This window comes from Microcaecilia unicolor, chromosome 1, assembly GCF_901765095.1.
Source record: "Microcaecilia unicolor chromosome 1, aMicUni1.1, whole genome shotgun sequence".
NCBI lineage: Eukaryota > Metazoa > Chordata > Amphibia > Gymnophiona > Siphonopidae > Microcaecilia > Microcaecilia unicolor.
The window spans coordinates 67,885,126-67,906,822 of NC_044031.1; the positions used below are offsets into that span (position 1 = coordinate 67,885,126).

At 43.4% G+C, this 21,697-nt stretch overlaps 1 protein-coding gene across 1 annotated transcript in view; it reads right to left on the reverse strand.

Annotated features, from left to right (window-relative positions):
- EXOG (exo/endonuclease G) overlaps positions 1-10,957 on the reverse strand; it is a 55,539-nt gene extending 44,582 nt beyond the window's left edge. Inside the window, exons 1-2 of the mRNA XM_030189906.1 lie at positions 10,803-10,957; positions 8,936-9,085 (exon numbers count right to left, since the gene is read on the reverse strand). Coding sequence (XP_030045766.1) covers positions 8,936-9,085; positions 10,803-10,926 — 274 coding nt within the window. The 5' untranslated portion in view covers positions 10,927-10,957. The remainder of the gene's footprint in view (positions 1-8,935; positions 9,086-10,802) is intronic.
- Positions 10,958-21,697: the final 10,740 nt, after the last annotated feature.

Consider the following 21,697-nt stretch of genomic DNA (forward strand, 5'->3'; position numbering starts at 1 on the left):
AGAACAGCGAACCAAGGCTTCCAATGTCCCGAGATCTGGAAGAACCCAGGAGAGGATCAAGAGAGCCCCATGAACCAGAAAACAAGTTCAGGAAATATGCACTCTTAAAGATCAAAAGAGGTAGCTCCTGAAAAAAGCCCGGGAGAGGGAAAGAGGGTTCAACCTGCGAAGCAAGGGAAAGAAAACCCTGAGAAGCCAAGGCGAAATTATCTCGATAAGGGAAAGACCCCGTAGAGGACAAAGGCCAAGCTGGCAAGGGAGGACCACGAAGCCAACCCTGTGCGACCAGTACTGAAAGGGACAGCCACTCATTGCCAAATTGTGAGTGGGAGTACATTACATGCGAGAGGCAGACAGGTTGAAATTCTCCCAACCAGAAAGAATAGGTAAAAGTGAACTCCACCCCAAATAATAGATAAGCTCTGGAACTGGCTGCCAGAAGGTGTGGTAACAGCGGTTAGTGTATCTGGGATCAAAGAGGTTTGGACAAGTTCCTGGAGGAAAAGTCCATAGACTGTTATTGAGCTGGACATGGGGGAAGCTGCTGCTTTCCCCGGGATTGGTAGCATGGAATGTTGCTACTAAACAGGTTTCCCCAAGGTACTTGTGACCTGGATGGGCCACCGTAGGAAACAGGATACTGGACTAGATGGACCATTGGTCTGAACTAGCATGACTATTCTTATGTGCATATGTTCTAAACCCAGCAAAGCCAAGACAGGATCTCAGCCTGGGAAGGATCTGAAGAAGACAGGAAATGGCTGCCTCCCAGGTAAAATGGGGGCACTTCCTACAGGCCCTGCAGTATTACTCCTGCCAGGATTCTGAGCAAAAAATTTCAAAATTCTGTAAAAATTCTGCGCACAAAATTTGCAAATTTGTCAAATTGACCAATATTATAGCACCCCATACACAAATACAGCTCCTTCCCAACACACACACATAGAATCACCTTTATAGCCTCTCCCTCCCACCCACACAACAGCCGCCTTTTTTTTACAGCCCCTCCCTCCACACACCCACACATAGAACCCACTTTTTTAAATAGCCCCTTCCCTGCACCCACAGCATCCACTTTTTTTTTTTTTTGTTTACAACCCCCTCCACCCACCCACATATAGCATCCACCTTTTTTTTTTTTTTTTTTTAACAGCTCTCTCCCTGCTTGCGCCCACAAGCCATCAATTTTTTTTCAGCCCACCCTGCACTCAGCCCATACATGCGGTAGGGGTTGCATGGGAGTACGTCTTCAGGGCAGGAAAAGAACCCCTCTTTTTCCTGCCCGGCTTGCTGCTGCCACTCTCTGGCTTGTGCTGCCACTTTTTCCAAATGTTCACCGAGACGTCCTGCGGCAGTCTCATGAGATAAAGTCTCAGCGGCCATTTTGAAAAAGCAGCAGCATGAACCAGAGCGGCGGTGGCAGCGGGCACAGTAGGGCTCTTTCCTGCCCCCAAAGAGGCCTCTAGACCACAAGGTAGACCTGGGAGGGTAGCGGGGATTAGCCATCCTGTCTGCCTGCCTGCCTCTGTCTGGAGACGGCCCACTGAGGCTCAGGGGGCGGGGGGGGGGCAGGGAGGCCAGTCAGTCAACCTCGGAGCGCAGATTCTGCACAAACATGCGGAATTCTGTGCAAATTCTGCGCTACACAGTCAGGCAGAATTCCAGCAGGAATACACTGTGTGAATAGATGGAAGCAGAGTCCCCAGTAGAGGCAGAGCTGTGCGGTACACCCACAGACAAAAGTAGAATCCACTCTCATAGGCGCAACTAAGGCATGCCGACATAAAGGATCCCTTCACCACCGACAGAGACAGATCAAAACACTCCCTACGACAACAACACACGAGGAACCCCTATAGTAGAAGCTATGCTGAATAGGCAGAGAGGGACCATGCCCTGCTCCAGAGACAGGTATGGCTGCTGCTCAACAGACAGAGAGAGATCTCTGCTCAACCATAAGCCATGGAACCCCTCTCAATATCCTGAGAAGGGACCCCACACAACCTCCCAGGAGAAAGGTATACTCTTCCAGCATAAACTGAGGAATGCTCAATCCCCAAGATGTAGTCACATCCAACTACCAGAGGGAGGATCCTGGAGGGAACACCGAGACGGAGCCATGGCTGGCACCCAAGAAAGAGCCCTTGCCCGACAGCCAGAGAAAGAGCCGTATCCAACTGTAGGAGGTGGAGCGACAGTTATGCTCAACAAACTGATAGGGTTCAAAGCCTGAAAGCCAGCGAGGAGAAAACTCTATAGCCAGTGAAAAGCTATGTTCAACGGCCAGAGCCAAAGACAGGCTTGATGGTCACCGACGGAATCTTACTTGAGCCAGCACTCCCTCAACCAGAGGCAGAGCCCAGCTCGACGCCCTGAGACGGAGGACCACTCAACAGCAGGAGGCAGACCCATGCTCACCAGACAGATTACAGGGAATGAGACAAACATGAAGTCTTGCCCGACACCCAGAGGCAGAGACCTGCCTAACAGCATGAGACGGATCCATGCGCCCCCATGCAGAGATGGAGACATGCTCACCAGACAGCTCTGGAACCATGAACTCCAGTCAGACGAAGCCATGGTCAACATGAGAGGCGGAGCCACACCCCACTGCCAGAAACGGAGCCCTGCTCAATATCCCTTAACCACAGCCATGTCAAAGTCAGAGACAGAGCCACGGTCCACATCTAGAGGTGTAGTCACAAGGGCCACCGGAGAAGGAACCACACAGGTCCAACTTAGGGCGTCCTTCTTTTTAGACTTGGACAATTCTTCCCGTTCTGTAATCACTGTTGGACATTCTGATTTTGGGCCCTTCCTAGTCCCATTCAAAACAAGCCCCCTTGCTATCTGGACGACCCTTTCCTGCCTTTGAAAAATTGGGATTTGGCAGCTTCAAGCACAGACATCCATATGCTTGCAAAATAAGGGGGTGTTTTACTACAGATTAGCTCGAGTTATCTGCAGCACAGCCCATTTTATTCCTACATAGTAATACTTCAGAAATCAGTCAGTCAGTTAATCATGACCATTGTTCAAGCCTCTCATAAACTTGTTACTGTAAAGTCTATGATATCTTGAAAGTATAACCTTGTAACACCAGTCACACCTGAAGTCTCTATTATTTTTATGACGACTCCGTAATTCTGAGAGCTGTTTCAGTGGTTGGAGGTGAGAAATAGTTGAGCAGATAGAATTATCTCAGAGCTGGGTGACTGGAATATGCGATATCTCATTAGGGAGGAGATATTTTCAAGGTAAAAAAACAAGTTCATTCCAGGGAGTTGGAAACAGGACCAGTTCTGATCTGAAGCAAGATGGTGAATGCCTCATGGCCAGAGGGACAGGCAGGTTAAGAAAGTTCACACAGACCCAGGGAGGAGGAGGAGGAGGACCAATGGGGACAGAGCCTGCCACCAGGTAGAAAGGAAGGTCCTAGAAGACGGCTCTCGATTGGAGGGAAAGGTCATACCTGGCTGACCTCTCAGGACAGAGATAGTAAGAATGACCAGGAAATGATAGCAGATAGACAAAGGAGCCAAGCTTGGCTGAGAAAAAGACGAGGTCTAGGCAGCAGTGCGACCAATGGTAACAGTTCTTATACAGATAGGCAAGTGTGGCTGCATTTACCTGCGAACTACATTACGCACAATGCATTGCTCACGTATCTTTGCAGTGAGAATTGCAGCCATGAAAGTCCTTAGAAATGAGAATAACAGTAAAGGCATTAAACACATTTTAGGATCACATTATAAACCAGTCCAAGGCTGTCAGAGGACAGAACAACCATCTTCTGAGGAGATTCAAAAGACAACCAAGAATCTCTAGGTCTAACCAAATGAATACACTAGAGTTTTGAGATTTGATGCTTTCTCACACCTGGCTGTGAGATATCTGACTATATGGGAGAGGAGAATCTATGGGGGCATTCAGTATTTATTTATAAAATGTATACCCTGCACCATCTATAACTCTGAGCAGTTTACATAATCACATCCATAATAATTTTTACACAAAAAAATTAAAAAAATCCAAATAAAACCATCATACTGACTAAATATACAAACAATTCATTACAATAACAATGAACTTATTAGAATAAAAATGCCTTTAGCTACTTCCTAAAAAGGAAAGTCAATTGTACAATGCGTACTACATATTATACAGTAGCAAAAGCTTGCTGGAATAAAAATGCCTAACTGCTTCCTGAATAGGAGAATCAACTGTGCATCATGCAAGTGCTGTGGCAAACTACTGTATAACTTAGGTGCTGTGATCATAAGAATTCTCTCTATACATGTCAAGTTTCACTTGACGAAAAGATGGTACTACTTAACATTTCTAGAGCGCTACTAGGGTTACGCAGCGCTGTACAATTTAACAAAGAGAGACAGTCCCTGCTCAAAGAGCTTACAAGGTACCTTGAGCAAATTTTGATGCTGGGTATAAATCTTCAAAGAACTAGTTAAAACAGACTGGAAACTGATTATACCCACCTGAATACCAACAAGACAACTTTAAAGTAGATCAGCCAATGTAGAGTGTCCAGTAAAGGGTGTCCATTGGGGCACCACAATATGAGAACCAAAACTCATGACGCTAAGGGTACTTACATGAGTAAGTGCAGTTATAGAATACAGGAATAAGGCACCATTTATGTGCAAAATAAAACAGTTAGTAGTAGACCTTGCGCTCCAGATATGAAAAAGGACAAGTGTAGGATTTAAATGAAGTTTATTGGAAGACGCAACACGCTACTGTGTTTCAAACACAGGCCTGCCTCTGGAATCTTGATTTAATCCTGCATACAAAAGTTCTTGCTTAAGAACGATATTGCAAATATCAGGTTAGTCTTAAAAAAGACCTTTGGTTGAAAACTCTGTTTCACATTTATGTCTGAGCAACACACAAGCAGAGTTCACCGAGTTTTACTCATTCCAAAAATACAAAGACTAGGGGGGGACACTCAAGGAAGTTACATGGAAATACTTAATAGGAGGAAATATTCTTTCACTCAACAAATAGTTAAGCTCTGGAACTCTTTACCAGAGGATACGGTAACAGTGGTTAGCATATCTAGGTTTAAAAAAAGGTTTGGACAAGTTCCTGAAGGAAGATCTTATTGCCCAAACGCTTAAAAGATTCGCCAAAGCTCATTGCAAACTAGATATATGCCGAAATAACCTTATGAAATCGGCCCCCCAACACATTATAACACGGAACACGTGAATTTTATGCTACAAAATGGACTCTTCCCAAAGGAGAAAGGAAACATTCTACTCACCCCCATACCCAAAGATGCAAAGAAAAACGCGAGTGAACTAACCAACTATAGACCAGTAGCATCCATTCCCTTAATAACCAAAATAACAGAAGGGGTGGTAACCAAACAACTCACAGACTATCTAAACAAGTACGCAATACTACACAACTCCCAATCAGGATTTTGTTCTAATCACAGTACAGAAACAGTACTAGTTACGCTCATGACTAAATTCAAACAAACGATTGCAACCGGCAAGAATATATTACTATTACAATTCGACATGTCAAGCGCCTTCGACATGGTTGACCATGGAATTCTACTACACATACTTGAATACTTCGGTATCGGAGGCAATGTTCTTAATTGGTTTACGTCTTCCGTAACCTGGTACAATCTTTAGTACTTAGTCATCTAGACTATTGCAACGCACTCTACGCTGGCTGCAAGGAACAAATACTCAAAAAAACTCCAAACAGCCCAGAACACGGCGGCCAGACTCATATTTGGAAAATCAAAATACGAAAGTGCAAAACCTTTACGAGAGAAGCTACACTGGCTCCCACTCAAAGAACGTATCACGTTCAAAATATGTACTCTAGTACACAAAATCATCCATGGCGATGCCCCAGCCTACATGTCAGACTTGATAGACCTACCACCCAGGAATGTTAAAAAATCATCTCGCACATTTCTTAATCTTCATTTCCCTAACTGCAAAGGTCTAAAATACAAATTAATGCACTCATCAACCTTTTCCTATATGAGCTCCCAATTCTGGAATGCATTGCCATGCACCCTAAAAGCAACCTATGAACTGACCAACTTCCGCAAACTACTAAAGACACATCTCTTCGACAAGACATACAACTAAGACCAAATCATGTGAAACTCCTACATATTTCCAGAAATGTTAATAATGCCTTCTATTATATTACTATCATGTATTCCATTACCATGCAATCCAACATTTTTCTGTAACGAAGTGCCTATTCTCTTCTCATTTCCATCATCCATGATGTTTTGTAAGCCACATTGCGCCTGCAAAGAGGTGGGAAAATGTGGGATACAAGTGCAATAAATAAATAAAAGTGGAAACTATTATAAAGAACAAAATTACAGAACACATAGAGGCACATTTTCAAAGCACTTAGCCTTCCAAAGTTCCATAGGTTTCTATGGAACTTTGGAAGGCTAAGTGCTTTGAAAATATGCCTAATAGACAAACATGGTTTAATGGGACAGAACTAGCATGAGTTCGGCCAAGGGAAGTTTTGCCTCACCAATTTGCTCCATTTCTTTGAAGGCGTGAATAAACATGTGGACAAAGATAATAAAGGTGAGCCGGCTGATGTAGTGTATCTAGATTTTCAGAAAGCTTTTGATAAAGCTCCTTATGAGAGACTCCTGAGAAAATTAAGGAGTCATAGGATATGACGCAAGGTTCTGGTGTGAATTAGGAATTGGTTAAGGACAGAAAACAGAGGGTAGGGTTAAATGGTCATTTCTCTCAATAGAGGAGGGTGAACAGTGGAGTGCCACAGGGATCTGTACTGGGACCGGTGCTTTTTAACATATTTATAAATGATATGAAAATCGGCACGACGAGTGAGGTGATTAATTTGCAGATGATACAAAACTATTCAAGGTTGTTAAAACACAAGTGGACTGTGAAATATTGCAGGAAGACCTTAGGAAATTGGAAGACTGGGCATTCAAATGGCAGATGAAATTTAATGTGGACAAATGCAAAGTGATGCACATTGGAAAGAATAATCCAAATCATAGATGCTAGGGTCCATCTTGGGGGTCAGCACTCAAGAAAAAGATCTAGATAACACGCTGAAATCTTCTGCTTAGTGTGCTGCTTAGTGTGCGGCAGCAGCCAAAAAAAGCAAACAGAATGCTAGGAATTATTAGGAAAGGGATGGTGAATAAGACCGAAAATACTATAATGTCCTTGTATCGCTCCATGGTGCGACCACACCTTGAGCACTGTGTTCAGTTTTGGTCGCTGTATCTCAAAAAAGATATAGCGGAATTAGAAAAGATTCAAAGAACAGCAACCAAAATGATAAAGGGGTGGAACGCCTCTTGTATGAGGAAAGTCTAAAGAGGTTAGGGCTCTTCAGCTTGGAAAAGAGACGGATGACGGGAGATATGATTGAGGTCTACAAAATCCTGAGTGGTGTAGAACAAGTAGAAATAAATCAATGTTTTTTACTCATGCCAAAAGTACAAAGACTTGGGGACACTTGAGGAAGTTACATGGAAATACTTTTAAAACAAACAGGAGGAAATAATTTTTCACTCAATGAATTGTTAAGTTCTGGAAGTCTTTGCCAGAGGAAATAGTAAAAGCAGTTAGCGTATCTGGGTTTAAAAAGGTTTGGACAAACTCCTGGAGGAAAAGTCCAGTCTTTGCCAGAGGCTATAGTAACAGCAGTTAGCGTATCTGGGTTTAAAAAGGTTTAGACAAACTCCTGGAGGAAAAGTCCATAGTCTGCTATTAAGACAGACATGGGGAAGCAACTGCCTGCCCCGGAATTGGTAGCATGGAATGTTGCTGCTAATTGGGTTTCTGCCATGTACTTGTGACTTGGCCACTGTTTGGAAAATAGGATACTGGGCTAGATGGACCATTGGTCTGACCCAGTATGGCTACTTTTATGTTCTTATGTAAGTCCATAGTCTGCTACTGAGACAGACATGGGGATGCAACTGCATGGAATGTTGCTACAATTTTGGGTTTCTATCAGGTACTAGTGACCTGGCTTGGCCACTGTTGGAAGAAGGATACTGGGGTAGATGGACCACTGGTATGACCAGTATGACTATTATGTTCCATTGACCTTCTGTGATAAAAGTTTAACTAAATACTGTGGAAACAAATTGCTAGAGCAGCTATTCTGAAAATATTTGCAATACACAGTATATAAAATTGCCTAAACTCTGGTTAAATACATTTTCTGTGTATACTTCCCATGGTTTTGTGGGCCCTATAAAATTCAACGGCGGGCTGTATTCGGCCCCTGGGTTATAGTTTTCCTACCCCTGCTTCATTGGCAAAATTTGGAACCAGACATTAAAGAATCTCAAAGGCAACAAGATATCTTACTTATTAATAGCTTTGATTTGGTTGGGAACCACCAAAAAAAATTAAAACAAGTTATAACCTACCATTTCTGATAAATAGGTCAAAATAAATTAAAAAGCATATAATAATGCTCAATAAAATGCCTTAATCAATAAACCCTCCTAACAAAATTCTACAAAATACATATAAGAATCAAATAAAAATAGAACTATATAAATGTGCAAATACAATCAACCACAGCCCCATCAGAACAAGCAAGGAAATAGGAAAAAAGATGTAAAATGTACACTGTGGTGTTTTTTTGTTTTTTTTTCAAAAGTCCAACTAGCTAGCAAAATAAGGGCTAGATTTACTAAAGTATGCTCCTGTGTTTATGTGATTATTAATAAACAGATTTGCTTAAAATAGGGTCCATGGTAAACAAGGTACGTTAATGTATACTAGTGCTCGGTAATGTAGCTGCAAATTTTAATAAATCTAGCCCAATGTAATTAAAATGGCTAGAAGAAAATGTAAACAGAAGAAGCTTTAAGTCATTGACATCCTCTGCAGGGTCCACCCCCACCCAAGCATACCTACTGTTTTGTCTTGAGAAAGGTGTTCAATCACCCATCGTGGAACTCGTGTAGCCTGATTGTAGGAGAGCACATGGTTGGCGTAGTATCTGATCTCTGACCCAGTCAAGGGAAACCCATACTCCTGAAGTACCGACTCCTTCACTGTTTCTACCGAGGAGAGAATCACAGTGAGTCACCAGAATTTCAGAAAGAAACTTAGCTCTTCTTATCAATAACTGCTTGGAAAGTGGACAGTACTTTAATGCTTTTTACATAACAGCCTTAAATGCAGTGTTATCTACTAAGTCAGCTGCCACCTGGAAGGGATTGCTTATCTCTAACAACCATATTTTGCTTGAAGTAGTAAAATCAGTTACAGCTTTCCAAACACCAACTTGTTTCTTGACTATAGCACTTTCTCCCTAGCTTTAACCCTATCCTGGCTTTGTTTTGTGTCTTTTTGTGGGTTTTTTTTTTTTGGGGGGGGGGGGGAAGACAAGGGGAAGATACTGAACAACTTGGGATGGGAAATTGGAACAGGGATATGCTGAACACCTTAGGGGCAAGGAATGGAAGAGGAGAGAGATAATGGACACCTAACAGCGGGAGAGGAGAGACATCCTGGAAACCTGGGGAAGAGGGGGGCTTGGGGGGGAAGTGGTACGGGATGATGCAGGACTACAGGAAGGGCAGGAAGGGATACACGGCTATCAGATATACTTGGGCCAGCCCTGTTGGTGCCAGTTAGTAACTCATCACCAGTCCAGAGAATTATATAACTTGGGACCCATATCTTATTCAGAAAGGTATCCTGATATGTCTTATGCGGGAGGGGTGGGGGATGTTGGGGATAGCACTATGCAGCAGCCTAAACTTATAAATAATGCATTTAGGGGTCCTTTTACTAAGGCGGCCTGAAAAAATGGCTTGCTGTAGTATAGGAGTGGGTTTGGAGTACACAATGATCCATTTTTAGCGCAGCTGTAAAAAAGGCTTTTTTTTGCCGAAAATGGGCATGCGGCAACATTTTGGTTCTGAGACCTTACCACCAGCCATTGACCTTGCGGTAAAGACTCACACGGTAACCGGGTGATAATGACCTATGTACGTCCATTATGTGCACCCAAAAATAAAAAAATATTTTTCATATGCACACCAAAAATGAAATTACCGCAAGAGCCACATGGTACTCGGGTGGTAACTCCACATAGACGCTTATGCGGCTTAGTAAAAGTGCCCCTATGTAGCTCAATATTACTGCTATCTGTATATATCTACATATCTAGATTTTTTTTTTTTAAGGGCAGCGCTTACCTGCTCCAAAAATCAAACAACAAATATATGGCTACTATTAGCTATATATATTTAAATACATGGATAAGGAGGGAGCCCAATGTAAAATTCCTGTATCTGTATACGTTTTTACCTTCACCTTGTTTGCATCTAAGTTTTCATAATTTAAATCACAGTAGCCAAAAGGGACAAAAATTAAACTTAGCAGCTTCTCAAAAACAACTTGAAATTGGGGCATCATTTACTAGACGACTGAATTACTTTACTTGTACAAGCAATTTTGGTAACGCTGCTACTTTAAGTGCCTGCCCCCAGCTCAGTAACTCACGACGAAGCCACAGAAAACATTTCAGGCAAAATAAAAACAGCGAACTATCATAACGAAACCCTTCTCCCGTGAGCACAAACTGAAAAAAAAAACTGCATTTTGCGCCTTTGCAGTAATTGTTAAGCCTGCTGATACACCGCACGCGAGCTGCGGCGAACAAAAAAAGTCCTTTCCTAAAACCTGGCCGACCCAGAAGCAGCTTCCCAGATCTGTGCGCTTTGAATAGGACGAAGGGGAACTAAACAACCACAGCCCGGTCCTCACCTGACGGATCGACCGGACCCCGCCGCTGCGTAATACGTAAGGCGCCCAGACAGGTCACCGTGCCCGTCATCGCTCCCAATACGAAACCACCCACGAAACGGGTCGAAGTGAAAGTACGCGCCATGCTGCGAGACAGTGAGCCTAGTAGGTGCTCGGGTAAAAGACGGATAGCCGGATTCGACCCGGCGCAGTTTCGCTTCCTGCACTCACTGTAGCTCACTTCCGGCTGCCATGTGAGCGGAGCGGAGAAGTAAACGCTTCCTTGGTCGCCTGTAGCATGATGAGGGAGATGATTTGGCCATGTACTGTGAAAGTATTGTACAAAATAAAGGATAAGAAAGAAAGTAAATATATAAGGAGGTGTGGACCCAACCAAAAAGGGTCGTCAATCAAAATTGGTTGCTGAAAGAAACAGGGTAGAAGGCAATTCTTGGGAAGCACCATTGGATGAGCCATGGTTGGTAGAATGCCAGGCCACTCCAGAAAGCAAGCAGAAGTATATTGTTAATGCAGGAGAAGTGAAAAACCAAATACCTGTTATTTGTGACCTTAATCACGCGAGATATGTTTTGATAACTGAACCTTGGCTTTTGGAAGTCAACACAAAAGTAATGTATGTCCTCCTCTCTTCCTCTGGTTTTCCGTATGAGCACTGCGGATGAGGGCTGTTTCGTTTTCTTCGCCCTTGTTCTCCCCTGGCTTTGCCTCTTGAGGACTCAGTATTTGTGAAAGAATGGTGATAGTGGGGAGCAAGAACATCAAAACTTTTAAGACGCTAAAGACGTTTATATGTCACCAGAATATTGAAATTGTAAAGCATTGAAAAAAACGCTTACGAAAACATATTTTTTTGAAATCCTAATATTATTGCATATATATTCTTTGCTTTTGATATTCTGGGGCAGGAATAGAGAGAGACCGAGCCCATCCTAGACCACCACCAATCACCTCAGGCCAGGGTAAGTCAAGTGGGGGGGAGGCAGGTTTGAGGGTTGGGCTGTGCACATGTGGGTGGGCCTTTGAAATGGGGAAGAGCTTGTCAGATTTAAGATTGCAGAGATTGAGTTTAAGATCAAGGGACTGGAGTGGATCGAGGTGGGGGGGGGGGGGGAAGTTGGGAGGTATGAGATCCGAGGGATTGGATTGGTGGGGTATCAGGAGTCCTTGCGGTCAGAGCTGTGGCCATGCTACCAGACTGCCAGTAGCATTGTAGGATTTTTACAGCATTAATGTGGGTCCACACTACTACTACTATTTAGCATTTCTATAGCGGTACAAGGCATACGCAGTGCTGCACAAACATAGAAAGACAGTCCCTGCTCAAAGAGCTTACAATCTAATAGACAAAAAATAAAGTAATCAAATCAATTAACGTGTACAGGAAGGAGGAGAGGAGGGTAGGTGGAGGCGAGTGGTTACGAGTCAAAAGCAATGTTAAAGAGGTGGGCTTTCAGTCTAGATTTAAAGGTGGCCAAGGATGGGGCAAGACGTAGGGGTTCAGGAAGTTTATTCCAGGCGTAGGGTGCAGCGAGACAGAAGGCGCGAAGTCTGGAGTTGGCAGTAGTGGAGAAGGGAACAGATAAGGATTTATCCATGGAGCGGAGTGCACGGGAAGGGGTGTAGGGAAGGACAAGTGTGGAGAGATACTGGGGAGCAGCAGAGTGAGTACATTTATAGGTTAGTAGAAGAAGTTTGAACAGGATGCGAAAACGGATAGGGAGCCAGTGAAGCAACTTGAGTAGAGGGGTAGTATGAGTAAAGCGACCCTGGCAGAAGATGAGACGGGCAGCAGAGTTTTGAACCGATTGGAGAGGGGAGAGGTGACTAAGTGGGAGGCCAGCAAGAAGCAGATTGCAGTAGTCTAAACGACAGGTGACAAGGGTGTGGATGAGGGGTTTGGTAGAATGCTCGGAAAGAAAGGGGTGGATTTTACGGATGTTGTAAAGAAAGAAACGACAGGTCTTGGCAATCTGCTGGATATGAGCAGAGAAGGAGAGAGAAGAGTCAAAGATGACCCCAAGGTTTCGAGCTGAGGAAACAGGGAGAATGAGAGAGCCATCAACAGAAATAGAAAACGGGGGGAGTGGGGAGGTGGGTTTGGGGTGAAAATGAGAAGCTCGGTTTTGGTCATGTTTAATTTCAGGTGGCGTTGAGACATCCAGACAGCAATGTCAGACAAGCACGCTGAAACTTTGGTTTGGATGCAAGGTGAGATAGGGGTAGAAAGGTAGATTTGGGAGTCATCAGCATAGAGATGGTAGGAAAAGCCATGGGATGAGATTAATGAACCAAGGGAAGAAGTGTAGATAGAAAAGAGGAGGGGACCAAGAACAGAACCCTGAGGTACGCCGATAGGCAGAGGGATAGAAGTAGAAGAGGATCCACCAGAGTGAACACTGAAGGTGTGGAGGGAGAGGTAGGAAGAGAACCAGGAAAGGACAGAGCCCTGGAATTCAAGTGAGGACAGGGTATCGAGAAGTATGCTGTGATCGACAGTGTCAAAATCTACCACACTGTAAAACCCAGGTTAGCTGCTAATACAATTTTATAAAAGGGCCCCTTAATGTGCATCACAGCAGCTAGAAGTGTTCAGTAAAGGCATATACTGTGGCTTCAGTTTTTCCTTCCCTGGGCCTCCTTAACTACCTCCAGTGTTGCCAAATGGAAAAAATTTGTCACGCCCAAAGCCATCCCAAAACCGCACAGTCAATTTGCATGTGAATGACATTGTTAATAAATATTGAGTCAATTTGCATATGAATGACCTCATTAATATTAATGAGGCTATTTGCATACAAATGACATCATTAAGCCCGTCTCCGTGTGGCTTCTACTGGCCGCGGCCACGGGAAAACCAGCCAACCCACGGCTGCTAGCTGCGGGGGAAAAACCCATAGTGGGCGAAAAAAATGCCAGCGGGGCTTAAAACCGCCAGCCAAAATCCCAAAAGCCGCAGCGGCTTGCGGAAAGGAGCCCAATTGGGCGAGAAACCCGCAGCCCTGACAACACTGACTACCTCTCCCTGGCCCTGCCTTTTAAACTCCCAGGTATTGACACCGCCCATCCCAGCTTACTTCCTCTGGGGCAGGATCAGTTTCTTAAGGTGGCCCAGGTAAGAGAGGGACTTTTCTTAAGGGTGAGGGGCATGATCTATAAACCCCATCACAACCGCCTTATACTTTTTCCTCTACTATTAGAATTTGGAGAGTTTTTCTTGACTCTAGATTAACATTACAAATACAGATTAACACCTTAATTCAGAAGGCCTTTTTTGTTATGTGAAACCTTCGACATGTTCAAAAATGTTTTGACCAGGAAAACTTCTGTCTATTAGTACATTCTTTTGTCTTAATTTTTTTTAGACTATTGTAATATCATTTATCTGGGTTGCTCCAAACATATATTCAAAAAGCTTCAAACTATATGTTTAATCTAGTCTGTCTTTTTAGTAAAAATATCAGTTTGTAAACATCCATTTTCATAAGTGATTTTAACATCCAAAAAACATACTTCAGTGTGATGGGCTATATGCTGAAATTTAATCATGGAATGACAAGTATTTGGAGAATGTACGAATTGCTCCAAACATTGTTCACTGGCATCCCAAATCATGACAATGTCATCGATAAAACGCCACCAGCATAGTACATATTCAAAAAGCAGAAGTTTGTAAATTACTTGCTCTTCTAAATTTAGGAATTTGACTGCAATTTTGAAGTCTAGAGTTTATACTGATTGAATGAGAGCTTGTTTAAGTGAAGTTTCTATTTTTGTAGCTCTTTTAGCTCTATTGGGAAATTGTGAACACTCCACACTACAAATCCCAGGGCAAGCAGTTGCTTCCCGTGTCTGTCTCAATATCAGACTATGGACTTTTCCTCCAGGAATTTGGCCAAATCTTTTTTAAACCCAGATACGCTAACCGCTGTTACCACCTCCTCTGGCAAATAGTTCCAGAGCTTAACTATTCGTTGAGTGAACAAATATTTCCTCCTATTTGTTTTTAAAGTATTCCCATGTAACTTCCTCGAGTGTCCCCTAGTCTGTACTTTTGAAATGAGTAAAAAATCGATTTACTTCTACTCGTTCTACACCACTCAGGATTTTGTAGACCTCAATCATATCTCTTCTCATCCATCTGGTTTCCAAGCTGAAGAGCCCTAACCTCTTTAGCCTTTCCTCATACGAGAGGTGGTCCAACCCCTTTATCATTTTAGTCGCTCTTCTTTGAACCTTTTCTAATTCCGCTATATCTTTTTTGAGATACAGTGACCAAAACTAAATGCAGTGCTCAAGGTGCAGACGCACCATGGAGCAATACAAGGGCATTATAGTATTTTCTGTCTTATTCATCATCCCTTTCCTAATAATTCCTAGCATCCTGTTTGCTTTTTTGGCCGCCATCGCACACTGAGCAAAAGATTTCAGCATATTATCTACAATGACACCCAGATCATTTTCTTGAGCATTGACCCCCCCCCCCCCCCAGAGTGAACCCTAGCATCAGGTAACTGTGTGTCACGTTCTCAAAACTGGAAACTAGGTTGTGAGCCCTTGGGCCACTGCCGAGGAGCGGCAGTGGCAGGCAAAATCACCCCACGCTAGAAACAGGGCAAATCTCAAGCAAGCAGTTACGCTTCACCTGCACTTGGCCACTTTTCACCAAGACTTGAGCTATGGGCTTCAGGTGGCCGGCAGGACTTGCTGGACAGGCAGGACTGGATAACAGCAAGGCAGCACTACTACTACTACTTAACATTTCTAGAGCGCTACTAGGGTTACGCAGCGCTGTACAGATTAACATAAAGTGACATAAAGAACAGTCCCTGCTCCAAGGAGCTTACAATCTAAAGGGCGAAATGTCAAGTAGGGGCAGTCCAGGTTTCCTGAATAGAGGTATGATGGTTAGGTGCTGAAGGCGACATTGAAGAGGTGGGCTTTGAGCAAGGCTTTGAAGATGGGTAGGGAGGGGACCTGGGGTATGGGCTCAGGGAGTTTATTCCAGGTATGGGGAGAGGCGAGGCAGAAAGGGCGGAGCATGGAGTTGGCGGTGGTGGAGAAGGGTACTGACAGGAGGGATTTGTCTTGAGAACGGAGGTTACGGGTAGGAATGTAAGTGGAGATGAGGGTAGAGAGGTAGGGAAGGGCTGTAGATCGAGTGCATTTGTAGGTTAAAAGGAGAAGCTTAAACTGTATGCGGTACCTGATCGGAAGCCAGTGACGTGACTTGAGTAGAGGGGTGATATGAGTGTACCGGTTCAGGCGGAAGATAAGACGTGCAGCAGAGTTTTGAACGGACTGAAGGGGGGATAGGTGGCAAAATGGGAGGCCAGTGAGGAGTAGGTTGCAGTAGTCAAGGCGAGAGGTAATGAGAGAATGGATGAGAGTTCAGGTGGTGTGCTCAGACAGGAACGGGCGAATTTTGCTGATGTTATAGAGGAAGAAGCGACAGGTCTTGGCTATCTGCTGGAAATGCGCAGAGAAGGAGAGGGAGGAGTCAAATGACCCTGAGGTTGCGGGCGGATGAGACGGGGACGATGAGGGTGTTATCAACAGAGATAGAGAGTGGAGGGAGAGGAGAAGTGGGTTTGGGAGGGAAGACAATAAGCTCGGTCTTGGCCATGTTCAGTTTCATGTGGTGGTTGGACATCCAGGTCGCAACGTCAGCTAAGCAGGCCGATATTTTAGCCTGGGTTTCTGCAGTGATGTCTGGTGTGGAGAGATAAAGCTGGGTGTCATCAGCATAAAGATGATATTGGAACCCATGGGAGGAGATTAGGGAACCCAGGGAGGAGGTGTAGATTGAGAAAAGAAGGGGTCCAAGGACAGATCCCTGAGGAACTCCAACAGAGAGCGGGTTGGGGGTGGAGGAAGAACCCTGAGAATGTACTCTGAAGGTACGGTGGGAGAGATAAGAGGAGAACCAGGAGAGGACAGAGCCCCGGAACCCAAGTGAGGACAGTGTGGCAAGAAGTAAGTAAGTAAGTAAGCACAGGGACTGAGGGTCAGAGGGGAAAGGGAGGAACATGGGCAGCAAGGCAGGAGACTGGGCAAGGAAGGGAAAGCTAAAGGGCAGAACAGAAAGCTGCAGAACAGCCACTAAACAGGGAGCAAACACTGACTAATAAGACACAGAACTAAGAGCTGCAAGCAGCCCCAAAGCCAGAACACAGACAAACAGAAACTAAACACAGAATTACAAACAAGAAACCAGGCAAGGAAAGCAAGTAAAAACTAAACTAAACACAGACTAACTAGAAACTGGCAAGAATCTCAGGCAAACAACTGGACTAGCAGAAGTGCAACAAGCACCAACATACCAGGGCCTTAGACGCAATGCAAAGGCCAGCAGAGAGATTTCAGAAAGGCTATGGACTTTTGAAAAAAAAAAAAACACCACAGTTTACATTTGACATCTTTTTTCCTATTTTTTTTCCTAATAAGCCCTGCAGCAGCTGAGACTTCAGCTGCAGCAATCACCAGACAGCTAGGGTGCTGTGCAGGGCCAAACAATACAGACAAATGTGGCAGCCTGGAAGATCCGGACTGGACTTTCCTAAAGTCTGGACCAGGTAGGAACAGCAAGACAGTCTATGGCAGTTCATAGCAGCCACCTGTTCTGGCCACCAGAGGGCGAGGTGAGCACAGACGTTGAGGCAGTGGGCAAAAGAAATTGAATAATTCTGAGAAATCATATTAAGGGTTAATTTTGGTTAAAAATACTATTTCTGCAAATTCTCAGTTTTGCAAGTACAGTGGAGGAATGCAGGCTGGAATTAATTACTAGAAGTCTAGCTGCCGGGCTGGGTTAGAAAGGTCAAAGACAGGAATTTCTTTCACCCTTGTGAATTGCCAATGCTAGCTGGCACATCTGTATATTATTAGACATACTGAATAGTTTTGTAAGCAGGCATGAGCCAGACATATGACATATGGTAGTTTAAGAATAGGCTGAAATACTATTTAGAAGTGCTTAATATGTAGATATTCCTGATATTTAGAATATGTCTTATAAGAAATACTGATTCTGTGTATTCTGTGTAGTTAATAGGTAGAAAACCTTTTTAAATTCTGTATCAATTCTTTGTCTGATGTTTCTAAGCAAAGACTGTAGTGAAGAGGTCAAACATGTGTTTTGACTTATCTGCAGTTCTGGCTGGTTCAATGTATAAGCTGATAGGTGAAAAAGGTCAGGAAAAGTCTTGATTAATTATAGCTAAGTGTAGGACTGGCCTCCTGAAAGTAATAACAGACCATAGCCGTATGCTATTAAGTAAGACTGACTTTTGACCTCTTTAATGAATGCCAGAGTTTAGTTAGCAGTTAGTATGAACCAGACTAGGAATATGAGAATAACCAATCTCACTAGGGCCTCTTGGTCTCTAAGTGAACCCAGTTTAAGCTATAGATGAGACATTAATCATAAGGAAAATATAAGAGTTCTGGAGACCAAATGTCTGGCTTAAGGGGCCCCAGGTTAGAGGTCAGTTTGAGGAATACCAAACCTATGTAACTGATATTTCAAAAGTAATGATTGGTTGAGGCAAAGTGACCAATCTATTCCTTAACCAATTGGAGAGTAAGGGGGGGGCAAGGCTAGGAGGGGGATAGAACAGTATTTAAGTAGGAGCAGAAGCAGTTTACGTCAGAAAGAGCTCAGAAGAAAGAGAAGGACAGAAGGAACAGACAGAAGAAGGAGAAGACAGCATAAGAAGAGAGCTGAGACAAAGACACAGAGAGCTGAGACAGAAGAGAAGAGAGCTAGAACTGATGTCCTGCTTTGTTTGCTGGCAAATAAAGAAGATTACTTTCTCATTCTGGTGTGTGCTGTCTGACTCCTGAAGCATCACAAATTCCTATCTCAATTCCTGCAACAACGTGACACTGTGATTCGGATTATTCTTGTGCATCACCTTGCATTTGTCCACATTAAATTTCATCTGCCATTTGGACGCCCAGTCTTCCAATTTCCTAAGGTCTTCCTGCAATATTTCAAAGTCCGCATGTGTTTTAACACATTCACCTGATCATCAAAATCAAGCTTAAATCCATCAAAACACCAAGATATCTAAACCTGTCCACAATCTACAAATCATTTCCAAACAAAGAGACTGTTTGACTGAGACAATCCCTCTTTCCTGTAAGCCAACAGACCCAGTCTTAGCTACATTCAGTACTAACTGATGATCTTGTAACCAGTCAGAGACCACTGATAAACAATTTTGCAATGCTCTTAAATCAGAATTAACTTTCAAAACTCTTGCCACCAAAAGCAAATCGTCAGTGTAAACAAACACTGCCGGAAATGTAACATGGGGTTAGGGAAAGAAGGAAAAAACAAAGTGGTAAAATGGGGATTTACTTGTGCTGGTGAACATTCCGCCAGTCAGCAATGTAGCTTAGAATTTTGAGAAGGGTTTTGGAATGGGAAGCTAATGTAATAAGGGGTTAAAATAAAGAAGAAAAGTTTTTTTACCTGGGGAGTCTTGTGGGGGAGTCCGGTCTCACCTTGTGGGAGCGGGGGTCGTTCTGGGGCTGTTCGGGTGGTCCGGAGGGACGGGGTGTCTTCTGGGCAGCTGTGGGCCCGAAGTGAATGCCGTTTAAGTCGGCGAAGAAAGGGAGGGGAGCGTCGGAGGAGCGCTCCAGGGGGAGCAGCGCCGTCATTTCCAGATTTCTGGGGGACGTTTGGTCACGTCCCCGGGTCGGGGGTTTAGAGGCCCGGGGTGCAGAGACGCGAGGAGTCTGTTTTGGGGCCGGCCTGCGCTGAAGAGAGGAGGTGGAGAGGAAACGCGACGAGGTGGCATGCGCGCGCGTGGACGAGTGGGTGCGTCTTCCCGTGTAGGCCGAAGCCGGGGCCTAAATTTTGGCCCGGCCACGGAGGTTTTTTTGTTTTTCTTCCGTTTTTGAGGAGAGATCACCGGGACCGGAACTAGCGGGGGTCTTAGCGAAAGAGGAAATTCTTCTTTCAGGTAAGGGGGTATTTGGCCCCAAATTTTATTTTTTATATTATTTAAAATGTGATAATAGGTGCGGAGGGGCGTAGAATCTGAACGGTTTAACGGATTTGAATTCTGTTTCCAGATTTGTGTTCAGGGGGGTTAGTTTAGGTAAATTAGGGGGGGCTGTAATTTTAAAATTGGGGTTTAAGGGGGTAATTTAATAGGGGGACATTTTGGGGTGTTTCGGGGGGGTTAAATGGTCCGATTTTAATAATTTCGACGTATTAGGTCCGGGAAGGGGTCTTTAAATTTTTGGATAGGTTTTTGGGGAGTTTTGGGTTTTCGGAGGAGTGTTATGGGGTAATGTTTGATTGTGAGGTAAGGAAAGGGTTAATTTGAATTCTAAAAATATAGGGATAATGGGGGAACTTATATTCGGCGGCATGGAAATTTTGAAGTTAATTGAGAAGGGTTTGGGGGTAAAAATTGAGGAAAATATATGTTTTTAATGATTTTGAATGGGTAAACAGTTGATTAAAATGGAGAATGGAATTTTGGTTGGGGGTTCCATGATGGACAGGTGGAGGAATTCCAAATCAAGTAGAGCAACTGATTGGTTGCCTGGACGGCGGAATGTCCAGGGAAGCTCCGTTGTCTAGGCAACGGCCGAGTGGGCAGTTGGGGAGAGAGCTTCTGAACACAGATGAAGAAGGGTGTGTGTGAAATAGCTGTGTGAAGTGAAGGCCTACAAAGTATGAAAATGGATTAAATGACAAAGTTTAGTGAAAAAGTGAGTTTTATGGTGGAATGAAAGTGATTGAGAGGGAAATAATAAAAATTTTATGTATGAGAAATTTAATGAAAGTTGAGATAGGGGTTAAGTCTTGCGTGATTGTAGAGTGTATATGGGAAATTGAGAAGAGCAGTAAAGAAGAGTGAAGTTCTCTGTGAGAATAGGAATAAAGTCTATTAGCATAGGAAATTTAGTCCAGGGTATTTGATTAATTTATTTTTATTATCTAGAATGGCCAGTGTATAATTTAAACCCTTCAATTAGGTATACAGAGAAAAAGTTAAGGAGTAAGGGTTTTCTCTTCAGTTACTTTGGTTAAGGACAGGTGTAGGTGAAAGAAGAAAGTCTTAAAAGAAAATACTTGACCATAAGAATACTGAACATATCAAGGGCCCCAACGTTTCAAGAAAAGTCAAAGAGCCAGCTAAGAACAAAGAAGACAACAGAGTGTGGTAAAGAAATTAAAGGAAAAGAGATAAAAAGAAAATAAACTTAAACATACTTACCGTTATGTTGTATTAAGTGGTCCAGGACCTGAAAAACAAAAGTGAAGAAAAGTATCAATTCTTTGAGAAAAGAGAGAAATGAAATAGAATTGCAAATAGATAAGAGACAAAGGAGAAACAAACGTTTGAATACTTATCTGATGTTTTTAAAATGATGTTTTGTTAACGAATCGAAGAGATGTTAACCTAGAAAATAGAAATTAAAGTAGTTATTTTAGGAATATATATATATTTGTTTATCTGACAAATAAATTGTTAAATTTTAAAGTTTATTGAGGACTGGTTATTTGGTTTAGTAATTGTTGTACCTTATATTTTCCCTTGTTCTATCCTTATTTCCCTAAATTACCTCCTTTCCTATAACCTTTCCTATATTTTGGTGTGGACACCGTCCTTTGGGAGTCAGACAGCCCGGAAACAGGTCACTGACTACAGTTCGAGAGAAATTTTATTTGGAAATTGGGCGTGGTCTGCTCCTGAGGGGCGGAGTCCATAACACTAAGGAGGGGTTACCTGGGAGACGGGGCTGGCTGGCAGTTGCAGAGAGGTTCTGGCAACTGAAGAGAGTGGATGTGCTGTTTGATGTGGGACAAGCAGTGTGGAATTGAAGGAAATTAAAAGTTTTAGGAAGTGAGTTTCGCTGGTAGTGAAAGTATT